The sequence below is a fragment of the Sinohyriopsis cumingii genome, chromosome 17 (assembly GCF_028554795.1).
Source record: "Sinohyriopsis cumingii isolate HCF-2022 chromosome 17, ASM2855479v2, whole genome shotgun sequence".
Lineage (NCBI taxonomy): Eukaryota > Metazoa > Mollusca > Bivalvia > Unionida > Unionidae > Sinohyriopsis > Sinohyriopsis cumingii.
Genome location: NC_142977.1, coordinates 1,497,425 through 1,518,628, shown reverse-complemented (window position 1 = coordinate 1,518,628; position 21,204 = coordinate 1,497,425). Strand labels below are relative to the sequence as shown.

The 21,204-nt window shown below is 34.8% G+C and overlaps 1 protein-coding gene across 1 annotated transcript in view; it reads left to right on the top strand.

Annotated features, from left to right (window-relative positions):
* The window catches only part of LOC149777643 (scavenger receptor cysteine-rich domain-containing protein DMBT1-like), a 162,965-nt gene extending 143,203 nt beyond the window's left edge, over positions 1-19,762 (top strand). The window contains exons 44-48 of the mRNA XM_089938703.1: positions 1,875-2,078; positions 3,438-3,623; positions 8,961-9,152; positions 10,058-10,205; positions 16,478-19,762. Coding sequence (XP_089794829.1) covers positions 1,875-2,078; positions 3,438-3,623; positions 8,961-9,152; positions 10,058-10,205; positions 16,478-16,589 — 842 coding nt within the window. The 3' untranslated portion in view covers positions 16,590-19,762. The remainder of the gene's footprint in view (positions 1-1,874; positions 2,079-3,437; positions 3,624-8,960; positions 9,153-10,057; positions 10,206-16,477) is intronic.
* The last annotated feature ends 1,442 nt before the right edge of the window (positions 19,763-21,204 follow it).

Sequence of the window (21,204 nt, the reverse complement as noted above, 5' to 3'; positions counted from 1 at the left end):
TTCTATCTCTGTAGACATACAGACACACTAGATCATAATGCTTCTGTCTCTTTTCTTGTGTCAAGTAGATACATTGCACATGTTTGTGGATGGACATCTAAAGTTAAAGTTTGACAGTCACAGTTGTAGGTAAAATTTCAGACAAAAGCATGAATACACCAAGAGAGGCTTTATTATTCCTCTATCTCTACAGAAACAGTGTATATATGAATCCACATCTCTTTCTGTCCTGTCTACCTCTGTAGAAGCAGTATATACAGGAATCCTTATTTTTCTCCATCTGTCCACCTCATCGGAAGAAGTGTATATAAGAATCCTCAAGTTTATCCTTCTGTCTGCCACTACAGAGACAGTGTATATAGGAATCTACATGTCTTCCGTTCTGTTCACTTCCAAAGGAACAGTGTATATAGGAATCTACATGATTGTTTATCTGTCCACCTCAAAGAAACAGTGTGTGTAGGAGACTGCATGTTTGTCCAAGCTGTCCACCTCTGTAGAGACACTATATATGTATATATAATAATCTCCATGTTTTTGTCCATCTGTACATCACATAATCTTGTAGATAAAAATAGTCTCACAATATTTGATGCATTGCCATGAAATTTGGTAGATGATATGGTCTGTACCTAAAAATGTGCATAAAGCACTTTCATTGCATCAGTTTTGTAAGAGTTATCACCCTTGTTTACTTGTAGCATGCAGTGTGACAAAATCTTGTGAACATTTTCAGTAGATTAGCATGAGAAAAAAAACATGGTAAATGTTGTGGTCATCAGACAGAAACATGAATAGACAGACTAGGCATGTCTTTAGTATCACTGTCACAGATGAGAGTTCAGTCAGAAATATTTATTGCCAGTAAAGGTCTTGCTTTATTGCAAATGTCACAGGTGAGTATTCAGACTGATATAAAAAAAAAATACAATCCTGCTGGGATAGCTTGCCTGTTTCTGTCATAGGTGAGTGTCAATGCAGACAGGATTTACCATCTCACTCGAAAGTGGATATTAATGTTCTACTCGGAGCCATACAACTTGGTGAAGACACATCTGGACCTTTATCACAAAAGAAGGCCATAATGATCCATATTTCATGCTTCACTGATTTTGGTTAACTTTGGTATTTTCTCAAACTCTGTTAATGCAGAATCCTCATGCTAGATGTATTTCTATTAGTACTACACATTTACAGCAAAAGAAAGTCACTGTGACGTACATTTTACATTTTACTGGCATAGGTTAAGTTATTTAATGGATAACCACATTGGCTTTTTGCACCCTGTTTCCATGTTGATTTATCTGTAAGGATAGAATTTGGTGAGGGGATGCATCTTAATAAGAACAGCCTCATAACAAAAATAGGTCACTGACCTATATTTCATGTAGGTTTAGCTTTTGTATTAAGTTTACTGTTCATGCAATAATCATCAAATTAGATCTGGATCATTGTCTGCACCTCTAATAGTACTACACCTTATAACAAAAGAAAGTCACCATGACCTACATTTCACATTTTAATGGTTTAAGTTAAGTTTTGTGTTTATCTTATTACTGTGTAGTTTTTTTTTCACCCTGTACTGTTATATATGGAATCATGACACATGGCAAGATGATGGATGTTTAATGGTACTACATCCCATGACAAAGTAAGACATTGATCATCATTTCATGCTTCACTGACTTTGCTTAAATTGTATGCTTTTGCTGTCAATGCTAGAATCATTTAACTAAATAAATGTACATCTCTATTAGTACCACACATGTAAATAAAAACAAGGTTGATATGACCTTCATTTTGTGGCAGAAATTGAACCAATGTTTGATTTCAGTATTAAAATCTTACTGACTATCCTGATCTATATCTTTCAGTTACACACTGTCCACAGTACACACCACCTTCTAATAGCTATGTCATTAGTGGAATGTGCAGCGATTATTATGGAGCTGTCTGCCGTATCACTTGTAATCCTGGCTACCAGCTGACAGGTGGAGCGACCAATCTGGGGCAGATTACTTGTGATATTGATGCCAACCAACGCCCTCTTTGGACACCCAATGGCCTGTCTTGTTTAGGTGAGAACTCTTTTTTACTGAGTGACTTTATACTTTCTGAGCATGTGAAAAAACTATAAAGGATTTGCTGATCTTACATAAATTCAAGAGATATCATGACTTTAAGTCATCATTCCTCAGTCTATGATATCAAGAAACTATAAAGGATTTGCTGATCTTACATAAATGCAAGAGATATCATGACTTTAAGTCATCATTTCTCAGACATAATATTATTGTCATCAGGCTGTGATATCATTGTTGTAAGGCTGTGATATGATTGTCATCAGTCTGTGATATCATTGTTGTAAGGCTGTGATATGATTGTCATCAGTCTGTGATATCATTGTTGTAAGGCTGTGATATGATTGTCATCAGGCTGTGATATCATTGTTGTAAGGTTGTGATATGATTGTCATTAGGCTGTGATATCATTGCCCTCATAGTATGTTTTATTAGCCTGGTTATTTAGGTTATATTATTAAAAAGAACACCTTTGACACTTTTATGTAAGGCTGTAGTGATTCAGTGTAAATCAGATTTCAAATTTTGTAATACAGTTACAGTGTTTAACTATTTTCAAGCAATTGATACATAGAGGATATGTCACTTTTGATTGATAAGGCAGGGTTTGAAAAGACTGTACAGATCTACTTACCACTAGTCCAAAAAGTACAAAATAATTTTAGTTGCCCAATCAAAAAAGTACTAAATGTTTTTACTTTCCTTGAATGAACTCTTGTTCAGTTATCTATTTTAGAAATAAACATACATTAAAGGTAGTGATGTTGATTAATAAAATATGATTATGTGAGAGTTTGTTTTCCTGAACAAATATTGTGAGCCTTCTATAACCAAATGTTAGTAAATATGATTATAAAATGAGACCAGTTCCTAACCCTAATCCTAACCAATTGTTAGTAAATGTAATTACAAAATGTAACCAGCTATATAAACAAGCCATTGATAATAATAATAATAATAATAATAATAATAATAATGCTTTATTTATAGAGGGTGACTCAATAGTCAAGGACTATTCTCCCTTGAGGCCCTCTTAAGGAGAGTATAACAATGCAATTTATATGAAAGAGAGCAATAATTACTGTTTATTTTTTTATGTTCTATATAAAGTTTTAAAAACAATTTATTATGTTTGTGTTAAGTTATAAAAACAACCCATTATGTTCTGTAGGAAGTTCATCAACAAATACATTATTCCTGGTAATAAAAACTCTTTGTTCTGGAATCTCCCGTTTCTGTTCCTAAACTTGAAGTATTTGAAACTGTGTTTTTAGTTTTGAATGTACTAAATTCCAATTTTTAAAATGTCATGGCTCCTTTTGAAACTGTTTATTTTTTATGATTTGTTCTTTTTAGCATTGACCTGCCCACAGCTGACCCAGCCCCCTAATGCACTGTTAACAGGATGTACAAGTCCATTTAGAGTTGGGAGTGTCTGCTCTCAACAGTGTCAGGTGGGATCCACCCGGACCTCTGGATCTGATTCCAGAACTTGTCTTAATGATGGAACATGGTCTGGACAACCAATCCAATGTAGCTCTCGTAAGTTCTGTGTATAATTAGTAAAGACCCAACACACTCTCTGTCTCTGTCTGTCTGTCTGTCTGTCTGTCTGTCTGTATGTATGTGTGGGGGGGGGGTTGGTGTGTGTGGGGGGGGTTGCTGTATTTCTTCCTTGTCTATACAATCTGATTAATAATCATTCCACTACTTTTCAAATCCAGCCCTCCAAAGCAAAAACAGTATTACGACACTACGTTTCAAATCCAGCCCTCCAAAGCAAAAAGAGTATTACGACACTACGTTTCAAATCCAGCCCTCCAAAGCAAAAAGAGTATTACGACACTACCTTGCAAATCCAGCCCTCCAAAGCAAAAACAGTATTACGACACTACGTTTCAAATCCAGCCCTCCAAAGCAAAAAGAGTATTACGACACTACCTTGCAAATCCAACCCTCCAAAGCAAAAAGAGTATTACGACACTACCTTGCAAATCCAGCCCTCCAAAGCAAAAAGAGTATTACGACACTACCTTTCAAATCCAGCCCTCCAAAGCAAAAACAGTATCAACACACTACCTTTCAAATCCAGCCAACCAAAGCAAAATCATTATTAACACACTGCCTTTCAAATCCAGGCCTCCAGAGCAAAAACAGTATCAACACACTACCTTTCAAATCCAGCCCTCCCAAGCAAAAACAGTATTAACATGCTACCTTTCAAATCCAGACCTCCAAAGCAAAAACAGTATTAACACGCTACCTTTCAAATCCAGCCAACCAAAGCAAAATCATTATTAACACACTGCCTTTCAAATTCAGGCCTCCAAAGCAAAAACAGTATTAACACATTTTCACTACTCAGCAACTTTTTCAAGTAAATGATCATTTATTTTTAGTAATTAGATCATTTTTGTAATTTACTTAGCATTTATCTAATTTTTTTATCCACTTCATGGTAAGCTTAGTTTAAAACTCAACTGAGTTACCCTGTATATGCCATGTGTAACAACTCAACCTTTTTACCCCCGTATAGGCCTGGTGTAACACTTGAATGATTTTCCCTTTATAGGCCTAATGTAATTGGCTGAGTTTATCTGTATATGCCTAGAGAGACACTTGACTGAGTTTCCCTCTGTATGCCATAGTTTTCTTCTCTTTAGTTACAGGAAATGATTGGCAGGATTATATATCAAAGGTTTAAGTTTGTCTGATGTTTCACTCCCCTGCATTACCTGTGTTGAGGGTGAGTCAGACCATATAGTCATATAAAGTCTTCTCTAAGTGGATGGGAGTACAGATGGATGACTTTGTTTGGGTTAATATCTGTCTCAGGCTAGTGAGAGCCACAAAGTGAGAGCGACAGAGTGGTCTTCAAAGGGTGCCAATACCATGAGTCTTCCCACCAAATGTCACAATCACTTGCGGCCAGTAAGTTTCAGACGAAGAAAAGGGTTCAGGCAGTCTTTGCTACTGCAGACCCAGCTCACAGCTGCAGAATCATTGTTGCCATTTTGCCATCACTCTCCTTATTTATGCCAGCATTGACCAAACTATAGGGCCAGTATTGACGTGGTATGAGAACCAAACACTACACAAATATCCTGATACTGGCTGTGGTGATCTATCCCTTGATAGCTGGTGCTAGGCCTCTGGACCTGATGTCAGCAAGCATCATACCATGCCCTCGCCAGTTCTGGTAACATCTTGACTTCGACCAGTTTCACTTTCCCAGATAACAAGTACTCATATCACACTTTCAGTGATATTCAAATCCTTTTTCTTGGCAAGTACAGACTCTTAGCCTCATGTACTATCCTCAATAACCTGCTTCCATTTCAAGAAGAAGCTTCTCCAACATGTCTGACATTTAAGATGTTCACAAACCATCTTTTCTCACTCAATCTGACAGTTTCCAGGGAAGACTCTGCCATCCATATATCCATTCATAAAGTCTTCAGGCTACTCCCTCCAGAGTTCTGTCCTCCTCCAGTCATTCCATCAATTACCACTTTTAGAATTCTCACATCTGTTGAGATTTTAACCAAGAAAGGACAATCTTTCTTTAAATAGTTACCATAGTCTGGTCATGTCAGTTACATCTTGAACCACTTTGAAAGGCAGCTTCATGACCCCAGCATCAACAGGCTTTATTTTGTAAAACAACAACTTCCACATAATTTCAATCTTACTCTTTTCAAAACTCACTTGCCAACTTTCTGCAACAATCCTGGGGATGGTCAGAGCCATCTTCCCCAGGCATAGACTGGATACATTTCCGTGACATTTCCACAGGCATAGACTGTATACATTTCCATGACATCTTGTACAGGCATAGACTGGATACATTTCCATGACATCTTGTACTGGCATAGACTGGATGCATCTCCATTACATCTTGTACAGGTATTGACTGTATGCATTTCCGTGACATCCTGTATAGGCAAATAGTTGATGCATTTCGATGACATCTTGTACAGGCATACACTGGATGCATTTCCATGACATTTCCATAGGCATAGACTAGATAAATTTCCATGACATCTTGTACAGGCCTAGACTGGATGCATTTCCATGACATTTCCATAGGCATAGACTAGATACATTTCCATGACATCTAGTACAGGCATAGACTGGATACATTTCCATGACATCTTGAACAGGCATAGACTGGATGCATTTCCATTACATTTCCAATGGCATAGACTAGATACATTTCCATGACATCTTGTACAGGCATACACTGGATGCATTTTTCCATGACATCTTGTACAGGCATATATTGGATGCATTTTTCCATGACATCTTGTACAGGCATACACTGGATGCAATTCCATGACATTTCCATAGGCATAGACTAGATACATTTCCATGACATCTTGTACAGGCATAGACTGGATACATTTCCATGACATCTTGTACAGGCATAGATTGGATGCATTTCCATAGGCATATACTAGATACATTTCCATGACATCTTGTACAGGCATAGACTGGATACATTTCCATGACATCTTGTCCAGGCATTCACTGAATGCATTTCCATGACATCTCCATAGGCATAGACTAGATACATTTCCATGACATCTTGTATAGGCATAGACTGGATACATTTCCATGACATCTTGTATAGACATAGACTGGATGTATTTCCATGACATCCAGTACAGGAATACAGTGGATGCATTTCCATGACATTTCCATAGGCATAGACTAGATGCATTTCGATGACATCTTGTACAGACATAGACTAGATAATTTTTCATGACATCTTGTAGAGGCATAGACTGTATGCATTTCCATGACATTTCCACAGGCATAGACTGGATACATTTCCATGACATCTTGTACATGCATATACTGGATATATTTTTCCATGACATATTGTACAGGCATACACTGGATGCATTTCCATGACATTACCATAGGCATAGACTACATACATTTCCATGACATCATGTACAGGCATAGACTGGAAACATTTCCACAACATCTAGTACAGGCATATACTGGATGCATTTCCATGACATTTTCACAGGCATAGACTGGATACATTTCCATGACATCTTGTACATGCATATACTGGATGCATTTCCATGACATTTTCACAGGCATAGACTGGATACATTTCCATGACATCTTGTACATGCATATACTGGATACATATCCATGACATCTTGTATAGGCATAGACTGGATACATTTCCATGACATTTCCAGAGGCATAGACTGGATATATTTCCATGACATCTTGTACATGCATATACTGGATACATTTCCATGACATCTTGTACAGGCATATAGTGGATGCATTTCCATGACATCTTGTATAGGCATAGACTGGATGTATTTTCACGACATCTTGTACAGACATATAGTGGATGCATTTCCATGACATCTTGTACAGGCATCTATTGGATGCATTTCCATGACATTTTGTACAGGCATAGACTGGATTCATTTCGAAGACATCTTGTACAGGAATAGACTGGATGTATTTCCATGACATCTTGTACATGTATTGACTGTATGCATTCCCATGACATCTTGTACAGGCATAAACTAGATACATTTCCATGACATTTCCAGAGGCATAGACTGGATACATTTCCATGACATCTTGTACAAGCATATAGTTGATGCATTTCCATGACATTTCTGCAGGCATAGACTGGATACATTTGCATGACATCTTGTACATGCATATAGTGGATGCATTTCCATGACATCTTGTATAGGCATAGACTGGATGTATTTTCACGACATCTTGTACAGACATATAGTGGATGCATTTCCACAACATCTTGTACAGGCATGGACTGGATACATTTCCATGAGATCTTGTACAGGCATATATTTGATGCATTTCCATGACATCTTGTGCAGGCATAGACTGGATGCATTTCCAAGACATCTTATACAGGAATAGACTGGATGCATTTCCATGACATCTTGTACATGTATTGACTGTATGCATTTCCATGACATCTTGTACAAGCATATAGTTGATGCATTTTTATGACATCTTGTACAGGCATCGACAGGATGAATTTCCATGACATCTTGTACAGGCATAGACTAGATGCATTTCCAGGACATCTTGTACAAGCATTGACTGTATGCATTTCCATGACATCTTGTACAGGAATAGACTGTATGCATTTCCATGGCATCTGGGTACAGGGATAGACTTTATGGTTGTGAGTTTGTACTTTATGATGAGGAGCTTATTTTAGGAAACACATTACATAGTTTCAGGATAGAAGTAAACATATTGATGAGATGATTCCAGGTCATGAGTTTTCTTGAAAACAAGAATGACCTAATTCCAGTTTGCCTAGCTGATAAAGTACTTGACCTTGTTGACAAAGGATGATCTCAAAACAGTTATTCTTCTTCTGAAATTGCATCTTATTTTTTATGTAAGGGTTTGCTGAAAATTAGTTATTCCTAGCATAAATATCAGTCTTAGATTTAATTTATTTCAATGATTCATTGGAATTACAAAGTGCTCAGACTTTAGGATATAGTAGCTGTCTTGGAATTACTGTGAATTCATTTAAAGACATTTTGATTATATCATACATAAAGACTATAGGCACACAAGCACAATAAATTGGACTTTGTTTGGAATACCACTGGAACTTATTTGAAATACTCAATACTTTTGAACCTATGAGAGAAGTTTTAGGACTATATAGGATTTCATTCACCATTAAGTTATTTTTAATTTTTCACTTCCTATGTTAGGGAAATAAATTATTTGTTCAATTTTACTAAACTTGTTGCTTTTTCTCTTTTCTGCTACATATCATAAGACCATAGAGTTGTAACAACAAACATAGCTATTTAAAGACCGGGAATTTTGGCTTTTTTGCAGAACCTTGCCCTCCCCTGATACAACCAGTCTCTGGGTCAGTGATGCCCCAAACATGCACTCAGCAGCAGCAGAATGTGGGCGTGATTTGCAATATCACGTGTCAGGCAGGCTTACAATTAATAGGTGCATCTCAGGTTACATGTCTAGCCAGTGGACAGTGGAGCAATTTAGGAGTTCCAATTCTGTGTACTTGTAAGTATGTTAATATATTATAATTGTGGTAATTTCTGAAACATTTAAATTTTACAAAGTTTTCATTTAAATAAATTTTATAATTTTATCACTTCATTTTATTCCAAATTTTTTATACTGAACTTATTTTTCAAAATGTGACCTTGTTGGAATAGTGTTATGAAAACTATATTCTTAATTTAAATTTTGTTAAACTAAATTACATGGAAGCATTGGCTTGGTGTTATCATTACTGAATATTTTGATAGGATATATGCTGAAGATGGCATATTTTAATTCCAAAAGATAAATTACCATTGTGTGTTGCTGATATCATTAGGTAGACATGGCAGCAAATTGATATTTTGATATAAGTTGTGGTTATTTCTACATAATCACATCAACACAATGTAATCGGTGACTTGACTTGACATAAAAATATCATGAATCCTATAGAAATATCTTGTCAAGATGATGTCACAATCACGTCAACACAATGTAATCAGTGACTTGACATATAAATATCATGAATCCTATAGAAATATCTTGTCAAGATGATGTCACAATCACGTCAACACAGTGTAATCAGTGACTTGACTTGACATATAAATATCATGAATCCTATAGAAATATCTTGTCAAGATGATGTCACAATCACGTCAACACAATGTAATCAGTGACTTGACATAAAAATATCATGAATCCTATAAAAATATCTTGTCAAGATGATGTCACAATAATACAACCATAATGTTCACCGAAATTTATTGATTGTTATAGTGTTATATTTTCAATATTGTCTTGATGTTTTGTACTTAAAATATCAGAGTTTTACAAAAATAAGCTTTATGTTGTACAATTTACTAAATGTTTTGACTTGTATAATTTTTAGTCCTTTAGAAATTTTTTTCTTTTACCCATGCCAGCATCAGGTGCTTATAACTCTCTAGGCCAAACAAGAAGTGGCTCTGTGGCTGACTCGACAACAAATACAGCAGTGGTTGCAGGCGTTGTGGTTGGAATAGTCCTTCTTGTAGTTATTGTTCTTGGAGCTTTTCTCTACTACAAAAAAATGTGAGTCCATATGGATTTTTGTCAAGATTATTGCATGTGAATGGGTGGTTAATTGATGTGATTGTTTTAGGTGGAAATATGTATGAAAAGAAAGCATATTGACATTATGTTAGTCAGCTTCTAAGAGATGTCATGAAAACAGATGACATAGTTTGAGAGCTGTCAATATCTGCACACAAGACAAAAGATGATGTCAATATCTGCACACAAGACAAAAGATGCTGTCAGTATCTGCCAACAAGACAAAAGATGCTGTCAGTATCTGCACACAAGATAAAAGATGCTGTCAATATCTGCACACAAGACAAAAGATGCTATCAGTATCTGCTAACAAGACAAAAGATGCTGTCAATATCTTCCAACAAGACAAAAGATGCTGTCAGTATCTGCACACAAGACAAAAGATGCTGTCAGTATCTGCTAATAAGTGTTGCAAGGAAAGGTTGCTGCTGTTGTTGTTGTGGGTTTAATGCCATTTTTCAGCACACAATAGGCTATGCATGGCAGCCAGTATTAATGGTGGAGGAAGAACCCAGGAAAACCCCGGGAAGAACCACTGACATTATATGCTACTGGCAATCTTTCTCATATACCCACATTGGCTGAATTCTAGACTCAAACTCCCGCAGACAGAGGTGAGATGGCAGTGATCCATAGCGGAGAACGCTTTAGACCACACGGCCACTTGGGGCCCCTGCAAGGAAAGGAGGCATCTCACAGTTGGCATAAAGTAATATTTTCCAATATTTTCCAATGCCACTCAGGTTATTATGACTGGTGAAAACCATCTATATGTGCAGAGAACTAACAAAGAAGCTTATCTACCTGGGTGCCTAGGACTACATGGAAATAATGTCATAATAGCTATGTTTAAGGGCTGTACTATGTGTCTTGGAGTAGGTACCTGGGGGCTTAGGACTACTTGGAAATAATGCCAGAATAGGTGCTATGTTTAAGGGCTGTACTGTGTGTCTTGGAGTAGGTAACTGGGTGCCTAGGACTACATGGAAATAATGCCAGAATAGGTGCTATGTTTAAGGGCTGTACTATGTGTCTTGGAGTAGGTACCTGGGTGCCTAGGACTTCATGGAAATAATGCCAGAATAAGTGCTGTGTTTAAGGGCTATATTATGTGTCTTGGAGTAGGTACCTGGGTGCCTAGGACTACATGGAAATAATGCCAGTGCTATGTTTATTGTCACCTGATCTAACTAACATAATTGTGGCATATTAATAGCAGATTTCTGTAATTAAGCAATTCAGTCTCAACCATATATAGCGAAGGATGTGAAAGTTATTTGGATATCAGTCACTATAGATATGTCTAAGTTTCATACAGCATAATTTCTTCAGAGACTCCAAGAAATTTTAAACTCCTGGGGCCATATTACAAAAAAATACTGAAACCCCATGATAACATCAACATTGGTTTCCGAGTTATTCTGTTTAAATATTAAGTGCTCATGACATTAACGTCATCAGTTGTGAGTTTCATCAATAATAGCACTTCACTGTACATTAATGAGTTTGATCTATAATGGCACTTCACTGTACATTAATGAGTTTGATCAATAAAAGCACTTCACCGTACATTAATGAGTTTGATCAATAATGGCACTTCACCGTACAGTAATGAGTTTTATCAATAATGGCACTTCACCGTACAGTAATGAGTTTTGTCAATAATGGTACTTCACCGTACAGTAATGAGTTTTGTCAATAATGGTACAGTGTGACCCTGCTATAACATGGTAGTTGGGAGCCATAGAACCCAACCGTGTTATAGGTTGAACCATGCTATAAGCAGCCAGGTCAGTTAGCTGAAGAAAATTATGCATTCACCAAACACAAATTTGTGGGGAGGGGGTGTAGGTAATAAATGTGGGAGGTAAAATATGTGCTTCATCGGCACAGTTACCATCTTAAATAGATGCATATTAAATGAGAAATACACCTGTAGTGAAAATAGAGAAGACATATATAATAGTTTTCTTTATTTAGAGAACCACGAATTGGAACATATATGTGAATACTGTTTATATATACATGTCTAATGTATAGCATGAATAGTATCAACACCGTGTACTCAGCTGTGAATCTCATCATATAGAATCCACAATACAAGTGATTCCATCGAAAATATGCACACACGCAACTTTAAAATATTCAATAATTTTGTCACAGGTCATATTGGTCTGAATTCAGTGGAAAAATATAGCACAATAACGTAACAAATGATGAAGCACATTTACTTTTCAGTATGTCCCAAGTCGGTAAAAGTTAGTTTGCGTTTTAAGCTGTCATTGGTAGCATTCGTAAGCATAAACTTTTTCCCTACAAAAAGAAAACTTTCATGACACAGTTAACATGTTCCAGTCATGATGGAAAATGCAAAAATCCATCAGATTCCATCATTTTCATTTAAGTTTGGTACTGACTTCCTTTGATGAAAAGTTCTTCATTTTTATGGAGAGATTGTAGTCGGCTTTCTTTGATGAAGGGTGCATGCGTTATTGAAGTCACCGCTAAAGGACAGCTATGGAGAACCAAACAAATGCCCATTTCTTATTGCAGTGGCAACATCAAATAATTGTATTGCATGACTGAGACCGATTTTTTTTTTCATTTGCTGAATAAGTTTTTAGAACAATCGGTGCTTCAAAAGATAATCTGTTTCTTTTGAAATTTCAGCAAACTATTTTATCTAGGTTCATTTTTAAAAAGGAATTGGCCATCGTTTGGACTATTCTAGTTACTGTCCCTCCACCATTCCTATTGAATAAACCAACAAGTAAGATGTAGTCCCTTTTTTTTTTTTTCATTTGTGGTAGCAGCGTGATGCTGCCTTGCACACATGCATCTGAAAACTAACAAAGGGTCAATGGACGATAGAGATGCAGGTGTTCTGGTTTGATGACAGGGATTATTACAGAAAACGTGAGTGTTCTGAAAGATTTAATTCTGAGTGAAAAGAAGAGGAATTTTACTTACCATCCACATAAAAATGACAGTCTTTGTAAATATATTAATTATTAGCGCTAGCGGCCAAAAATCCAATGAAAGATAGATTACAAGATAATACCTCATCTGGTTGATCTCCGTTACCTGAAATGTCAACAGCAAAAAAGCGGACATTTCACAAGATACGGTACTCATGCTAGATGTCATGATAAGCGGATTGTAATATAGCAGTGCACTGTTTAGATGGTTTTTCAATATGGACAAAGAATTTATTTATGTAATAATAGATAAATTTCAGTGCATTTTGTATCCAGTTTGCGGCTTCCTTTCATGGGGCCTCTGAATTTCTTCACTCCAAACCAACAGTTGCATATAAAAGTTTAAACAGCCAACAGCGTCGCCAGTAAATAAAAAATCGCCACATGGTTTGTTTTGCTGCCAGTAAGGAAAAACAATCCAAATTTGCAACATTTGCGAAGACTACGTGATCCCAGAATAAACTTTTATGCGTTATTTTTCGTACTTTTAAGAAGAAAAAAATACTTTTTCATGTACGAGAAAAATACATACAAAATTTCAGAAGCCACGCCACGATCATCTTGTATTATTCATGCGCGATCTTTTCCCCCAAAATGATAATAAAGTTTTTATGTTTTTTTCATACTTTTATAAAAATGATTTTTTTGTGTACAAGAAAAATACATGTATATGAAATTTTGGGAGCCACACCACGACCACGTTATATCCGAATTCGTGTTATAACGGTACATTAATGTATCACGGTACATTAATGAGTTTTATATAAAAAAATGGCACTTCATCATACAGTAATGAGTTTTATCAATAATGGCACTTCACTGTACAGTATTGAGTTTTATCAATAATGGTACTTCACCGTACATTAATGGGTTTTATCAATAATGGTACTAAATCGTACATTAATGAGTTTTATCAATAATGGCACTTCACCGTCCATTAATGAGTTTTATTAATAATGGCACCTTACATGAAAAATTATGATCAGTTTTGTGCTTTTACTATAGACTTATTGTTGATTTTTTATCTATGATACTGTGTATACATGGTAGGTATTTGATCCAGACAGGCAGTTTGGAAGCAGTATTTATTTCATATTTTCTACAGAAAATAGCCTCAAGTGGACCAGGTTACAATTATGGATTCATTGAACATAAAACCACAACATTTTAGGTAGATTTGAAATGGGTGATGGTTCTTAGGAAATGTAGTGAATTTTAAAAAAAGGTGAAAGTCCTGTTTTGAGTTGATGAAAGCAATCAGTTTACTAAGTGTCTGTCCACATACTTGCTATCTCCCACCCTCTACTTGTATCCCCCACCCTCTATATCTATCCCCCACCCTCTCCTTCAGACTTTAAGAGATGCAACAGTTTTAAAATGTTGCTCTATCAGGGTTAGGTTATACTGTTGGATATATTTACAATAGAGTCAGAGATAACAGATCAAGGAACTAGAGAAATACATAACTAATCAACAGTTAAATGTGATGATTTCTAATTGTTTTTTCTCAATGATGATGTACATTCAAATGAGATAAATATTAATTTCTAATTGTTTTTTTCTCAATGATGATATAGATTCAAATGAGATAATATTGATTTCTGATGGGTTTATCTCAATGATGATGTTGATTCAGATCAGATAATATTGATTTCTAATGGGTTTATCTCAGTGATGATGTAGATTCAGATGAGATACTATTGATTTCTGATGAGTTTATCTCCATGATGATCTTGATTCAAATGAGATAATATTGATTTCTGATGGGTTTATCGCAATGATGATGTACATTCAGATGAGATAATATTGATTTCTGATGGGTTTATCTCAATGATGATGTTGATTCAGATGAGATAATATTGATTTCTGATGGGTTTATCTCAATGATGATGTTGATTCAAATGAGATAATATTGATTTCTGATGGGTTTATCTCAATGATGATGTTGATTCAGATGAGATAATATTGATTTCTGATGGGTTTATCTCAATGATGATGTTGATTCAGATGAGATAATATTGATTTCTGATGGGTTTATCTCAATGATGATGTTGATTCAAATGAGATAATATTGATTTCTGATGGGTTTATCTCAATGATGATGTTGATTCAGATGAGATAATATTGATTTCTGATGGGTTTATCTCAACAATATTGTTGATTCAGATGAGATTTTGATTCTTACTGATTTATCCCAAACATGATGTTGATAATAAACTTATGGACAGTAAATGCATTCACAGTTTCAGACTATGACTCATCTAAAACTTCTGATGTCCATTCAGTTGCCAAAAAAACATGCTATATTAGAATTTGGTGCAGTTCCCAAAGATAACTGGTTAAAGTCTGGGCCCAATGTACATTATAATCATGAGGTCATTAAATTTAATTTATTCTTATTCTTATCCAATTATGAAAAATATTTTTAAAAATTGATATATGTGTACATAATGAAATGTACTTTAAGTTTTTCTAAATATGGAAGAGTATTAATTATTATGTACCCACAGTCTTTGTCATCATTTTAAATATGGAAGAGTATTAATTATTAGGTACCCACAGTCTTTGTCATCTTATGGAAGAGTATTAATTATTAGGTACACACAGTCTTTGTCATCATATGGAAGAGTATTAATTATTAGGTACCCACAGTCTTTGTCATCTTATGGAAGAGTATTAATTATTAGGTACCCACAGTCTTTGTCATCATTTTGAATATGGAAGAGTATTAATTATTAGGTACCCACAGTCTTTGTCATCTTATGGAAGAGTATTAATTATTAGGTACCCACAGTCTTTGTCATCATTTTGAATATGGAAGAGTATTAATTATTAGGTACCCACAGTCTTTGTCATCTTATGGAAGAGTATTAATTATTAGGTACCCACAGTCTTTGTCATCATTTTGAATATGGAAGAGTATTAATTATTAGGTACCCACAGTCTTTGTCATCTTATGGAAGAGTATTAATTATTAGGTACCCACAGTCTTTGTCATCATTTTAAAGAATTTTGGCTCCTGTCTGCTTATCCTATCCTGCATTTATTTTTTACAACAGAAGTTCATGTATTTAAGGCCCATTGCAGATTGTAGCATCTTCTGTACTGCACTCATCATCTTGCTCTAGTTTAATTTTCTGTTACAAGTTAATTTCTTGTTTACTATCGATCATATGCCAAATATGATGGCCATACTTATGAAATGTTGTGTAGCTAATTCAGTGTAAGTTTATTCATCTTTTGCTCACATTTTGTTATTCAATTATTTATTAGGCAAATGACATTGTTGATGACCAGTGGAGGTATTCCCATGCAAACCATGTCCAGTACCAATGACGCTGGGATGGTTAATCCCGTGTACCAATTTGGAGACAACGATGCATAGGCAGATGAATAAGGTTTACATACTCACATTCATGTGTATTTCATGGTACTGTCAAACTTTGTTAATAAGAGACATTTTTGCCACCTTCACTTTCATATGACTTAAAGAGGAACCACTAATGACTAGCTCCAAGGAATAAAAAGCCTACTTCCAGAAATAGACATGTCTGCCTAGTATGGTGACCATCAATCAGCTGTCACATAACAGAAATTCCAGTAGATGGCTGACCAGTCTTGCCTTGCCAAATCTGTTTCACCACATGTGAGTTGGTCATGTCTATGAGGATTTCCAGTGGGTTATAAATGTGAATTATATAACAATGCTATTTATGACCATGATTATTTTTGGAGAAAAATCCTGATTTAAAAAGAAAAAGGTATATAAATGTGTAGGCAGAGTATTGTTGTGGTCAATTATTATTTGGCCCCTGTATTATAGAGGTCAGTTATTATTTGGCCCCTGTATTATAGAGGTCAGTTATTATTTTGCCCCTGTATTATAGAGGTCAATTATTATTTTGCCCCTGTATTATAGAGGTCAGTTATTATTTGGCCCCTGTATGATAGAGGTCAGTTATTATTTTGCCCCTGTATTATAGAGGTCAATTATTATTTGGCCCCTGTATTATAGAGGTCAATTATTATTTGGCCCCTGTATTATAGAGGTCAGTTATTATTTGGCCCCTGTATTATAGAGGTCAGTTATTATTTTGCCCCTGTATTATAGAGGTCAATTATTATTTGGCCCCTGTATTATAGAGGTCAGTTATTATTTGGCCCCTGTATTATAGAGGTCAGTTATTATTTGGCCCCTGTATTATAGAAGTCAGTTATTATTTGGCCCCTGTATTATAGAGGTCAGTTATTATTTTGCCCCTGTATTATAGAGGTCAGTTATTATTTGGCCCCTGTATTATAGAGGTCAGTTATTATTTGGCCACATGCAGATTAAAAGAGTTCAGAAGTATTAAGGCTTGACTGTACAGTATTTCTTTACATTGTAATATTAGGAAGATTTGTACAGAATTAATACGTAATAAGACCAGACTGTACAGTATTTCTTAAGATTGTTTTGTAGTAAGATTTATACAAACATTTAGAACTCCAAAAATAGATGAAAAAGAATTCTTGCTAAATAGAATTGCTAGAAAAAATATGTTTGTGGTAAATTGTTTGTACCAACAATGTTTCATTCATTTTGATTTTATTCCAGTTATTTATTCCAGTAATATGATTTGTGCCAGTTGAATGAATGTGGTGGTTGTTGTAACAGAGTTCATTATACTGCAGTTTCTCCATTTATTGGGGCTTCAGTTTTGTTAAAATTGTGTAATTGTACAGGAATGAATTTATTGTGTGATAATGATACTGCTTGAATTGTATAAAAAGAATCCTAATAAATATTATATATCTTGTAAGATGAAAAATGTGCTGAAATCAAATAACAATTGATGATTCCATAGCTCTCCTTTTAGCATGTACGGTCAGTCATTGAAACAAAATAAAAAAGCATTTAAGCATAGACCTAAGAGTCTGTTTTTAATTCATGTTATGATTGATAAAGTGTTGAATTTCAAAAGGAATGGCATATTGTTTTAGTTGTAACTTCACACATAGCAAGCGTGTTGTGTTTGACTACAATAACAGTTTAATGTTCTTTTTTTATAACTTCCATAGTATGCTTGTAAACTAGAGTATTTTGCAGATTTTTGAATCACGTGGCTGATTTCATGAATGTCATGTATACATAGCAAACAAAATGTCCTCATGTTATGGGAGTAGAGCAGTTCATATGCAAACATGAAGATCATTTAGTTTTTAAAGATCCATCTTGCTATGATGTCCATCCATCCTTCTGTCCATCTGTTAGCAATTTCATTTCATGCAATAACTCGAGTTCCTCACCCTCAACAGTGATCAAACTTTGTGGTAGGCTTGGTCTTTAAGTATGGATGGACCCTATCAGTTTCACTTTCAAAAGGTCAAAGTTCAAGGTCACTGACTAAAATAGTAATTATTTCCCCCTGTGCAGCAACATTAGGTCTATATCAGCACTAAATTTTGTGGATGTCTTGCACTTTGGGCAATGAAGAAGCCTATTGATTTTGGGACTATTAAGCTTAGGGCAAATGTATGAGATTGGGACTATTATTAACACAGGGCAAGTATATGACATTGGGACTATTAAACACAAGGCAAGTGTACAATTTTGGGAAATATGATACACAGGGCAAATGTATAATTTTGATGACTATTAAACACAGGGCAAAGTTTACAATTTTGAGAATTAATATGCACAGGGTATGCATATAGTCTTGGGGACTAATAAGGACAGGGTAGTTTTATGATTTGAAGACTGCTATACACAGGGTATGCATATAGTCTATGGACTGTTAAGGACAGGGCAAGTGTATAATGCGCTATATGCTATTGCGTTTAGTGTAGACGCATTCCCTTGTCCACCATTGCAATAAATCATAGACTAATTCCACTTCCACTTGAAGCAATTGCAATGTCATCTATTTCTTCAGACTACAGTATCCATCATTCTTAGGACTTTACTAGAAATGTCGGTTTGGTATTCATACACTTGGCTCTGAAATGTGCCATTTTCACCATGGAGACAGCCTTCATCAGTTGTAGATTTCAACAAATCAGGCATTTACAATCAATGAATGTATTTATAAAATTATTATATATTTTTGGATTTCAGATTGCATATAAATTGGAAGTTTCATAAATTTTCATAATTCTTGTAATCTTCACTAACAAGGTTCAATACATGTATAATGAAATCCTTTCCTCATAATAATGTACATATATCTGTTATATAATTGTCATCCATTATTGTTTCAGAGAGTTAAAATTATTTATTATAGTAATGATTAAATGGGGTATCCTAGTGGTACAATCTATTCTCTGACCTTATTCTATTGGTATAATTATAAATGTGTTTAATTTTAATTCTCTTATTTATAATTGTTCAACTCATTGGCAATATTTTTATCTCAAATGAGGATTTATAATTCAAACAAGGGGTACAATGTTTAAAAGGTTTGTTTAAGCCATTTTACTTAGATTAACAAATTTATGTTTCTACATGTTTTCGTTAATAATCACAATGCAGTTCAGTTTTATTTTTGCAGTTGCCAATAATAAAATCACAACACCTAATATGTTTTGTTTTTCTTGCTTCCTAATGAAGTTATAAATTCCACAATACATTTAATACAAGTTTTCATGAAATAGCAAAAATAAGAAAATGAGTTGAATTATAACATGGACTGTTATATAATAATTGTTGTTAAATGAAGATGGGTTTTAGATATTATTTATCATTGCTACAGTTTAAACATTGTTTTATGTAATTAGTTTGCTGCATGTTATGTCATACCATGGCATATGATGTTTATAAAATAACATGACACTAATAGCTGTGAGGTATGGCATATCAGGTATATAACATGACATGAAAAAGTAATAGCTGTGGTATGGAATATGATGTTTATAAAATGATATGACACTAATAGCTGTATGTTTTGCCATAGTATGGCATATGGTGTCTATAAAATGACATGATGTAAATATCTGTGTTATAGCATGTCATGTTTAAAAAACATGACATAAAAGTATGATAAAGAATAAAGATTTCAGCAAATAAACCAGTTAACGCAAAACAGTCGAATTGCAATAACTTTAAGATAAATGGCATAGCTGGGCAGAACAGATCAGTAAGATTTCAGTGACAACATTGAAAACATCAAAATCAAACATTAGGTAAAACTTTTCATTATGTATAGCGGATGGATTTGGTAAACGTTTTAGTAGTACGTGGAGCCGGAAACAGTGGCAGACATGGATGTTATGTTGGTGGAAAAGACAGCACAGTTATTTGCTGACAAAGTAAAACAATTCATAAATATATTGCGAACTATTCATTTGTTGTTGTGTTATCCAAAATAAAAGGTAGCAGTTCCAGGAATTATAGTATGACATATGGTGTTTATAAAATGACATGACATAACTATCTATGTTGTGGCAAATCATGTTTATAACATGACATAAAAGTAATAGCTGTATGTTATGCTTTAGTATGACATATGATGTTTATAACATGACATTATACTAATAGTTGTGTCACAATCAATATCACACACAGCAAAAGCTATTTAAAAGGTAGAAAATATTAAGAATAAAAATATTGCTCTGACTGCAATGCTGTTTTTAACATGAACTCTTGTAATTTGAATAATAGTAAAGTTGAATAAAATGACGGAATAAGCAGAAAAGTTGAAATAGATCTTGATCTGTACAGGTTGCATCTTCAGCCTATCTTCCACCTCCACTCCCCAGCACTCCACTCCAGAAGTCTTCCACAACCTGTAGAGGATGTGGTTGTCAGTTAACATGAAATTGTCATTTCTACCATAGGAAATAGTTTTCTTTAACTGGCATTCTTCCCAAAATAATTACCAGTATGTTAGCATCCCCTTTTGCCTTCATATCAAGCACAATTACAACAAAACTATAATGGAACAATCAGTGTACAATGGCGCTATGGTACAATCAGTGTACAGTGGTGCTATGGTACAATCAGTGTACAATGGTACTATGGT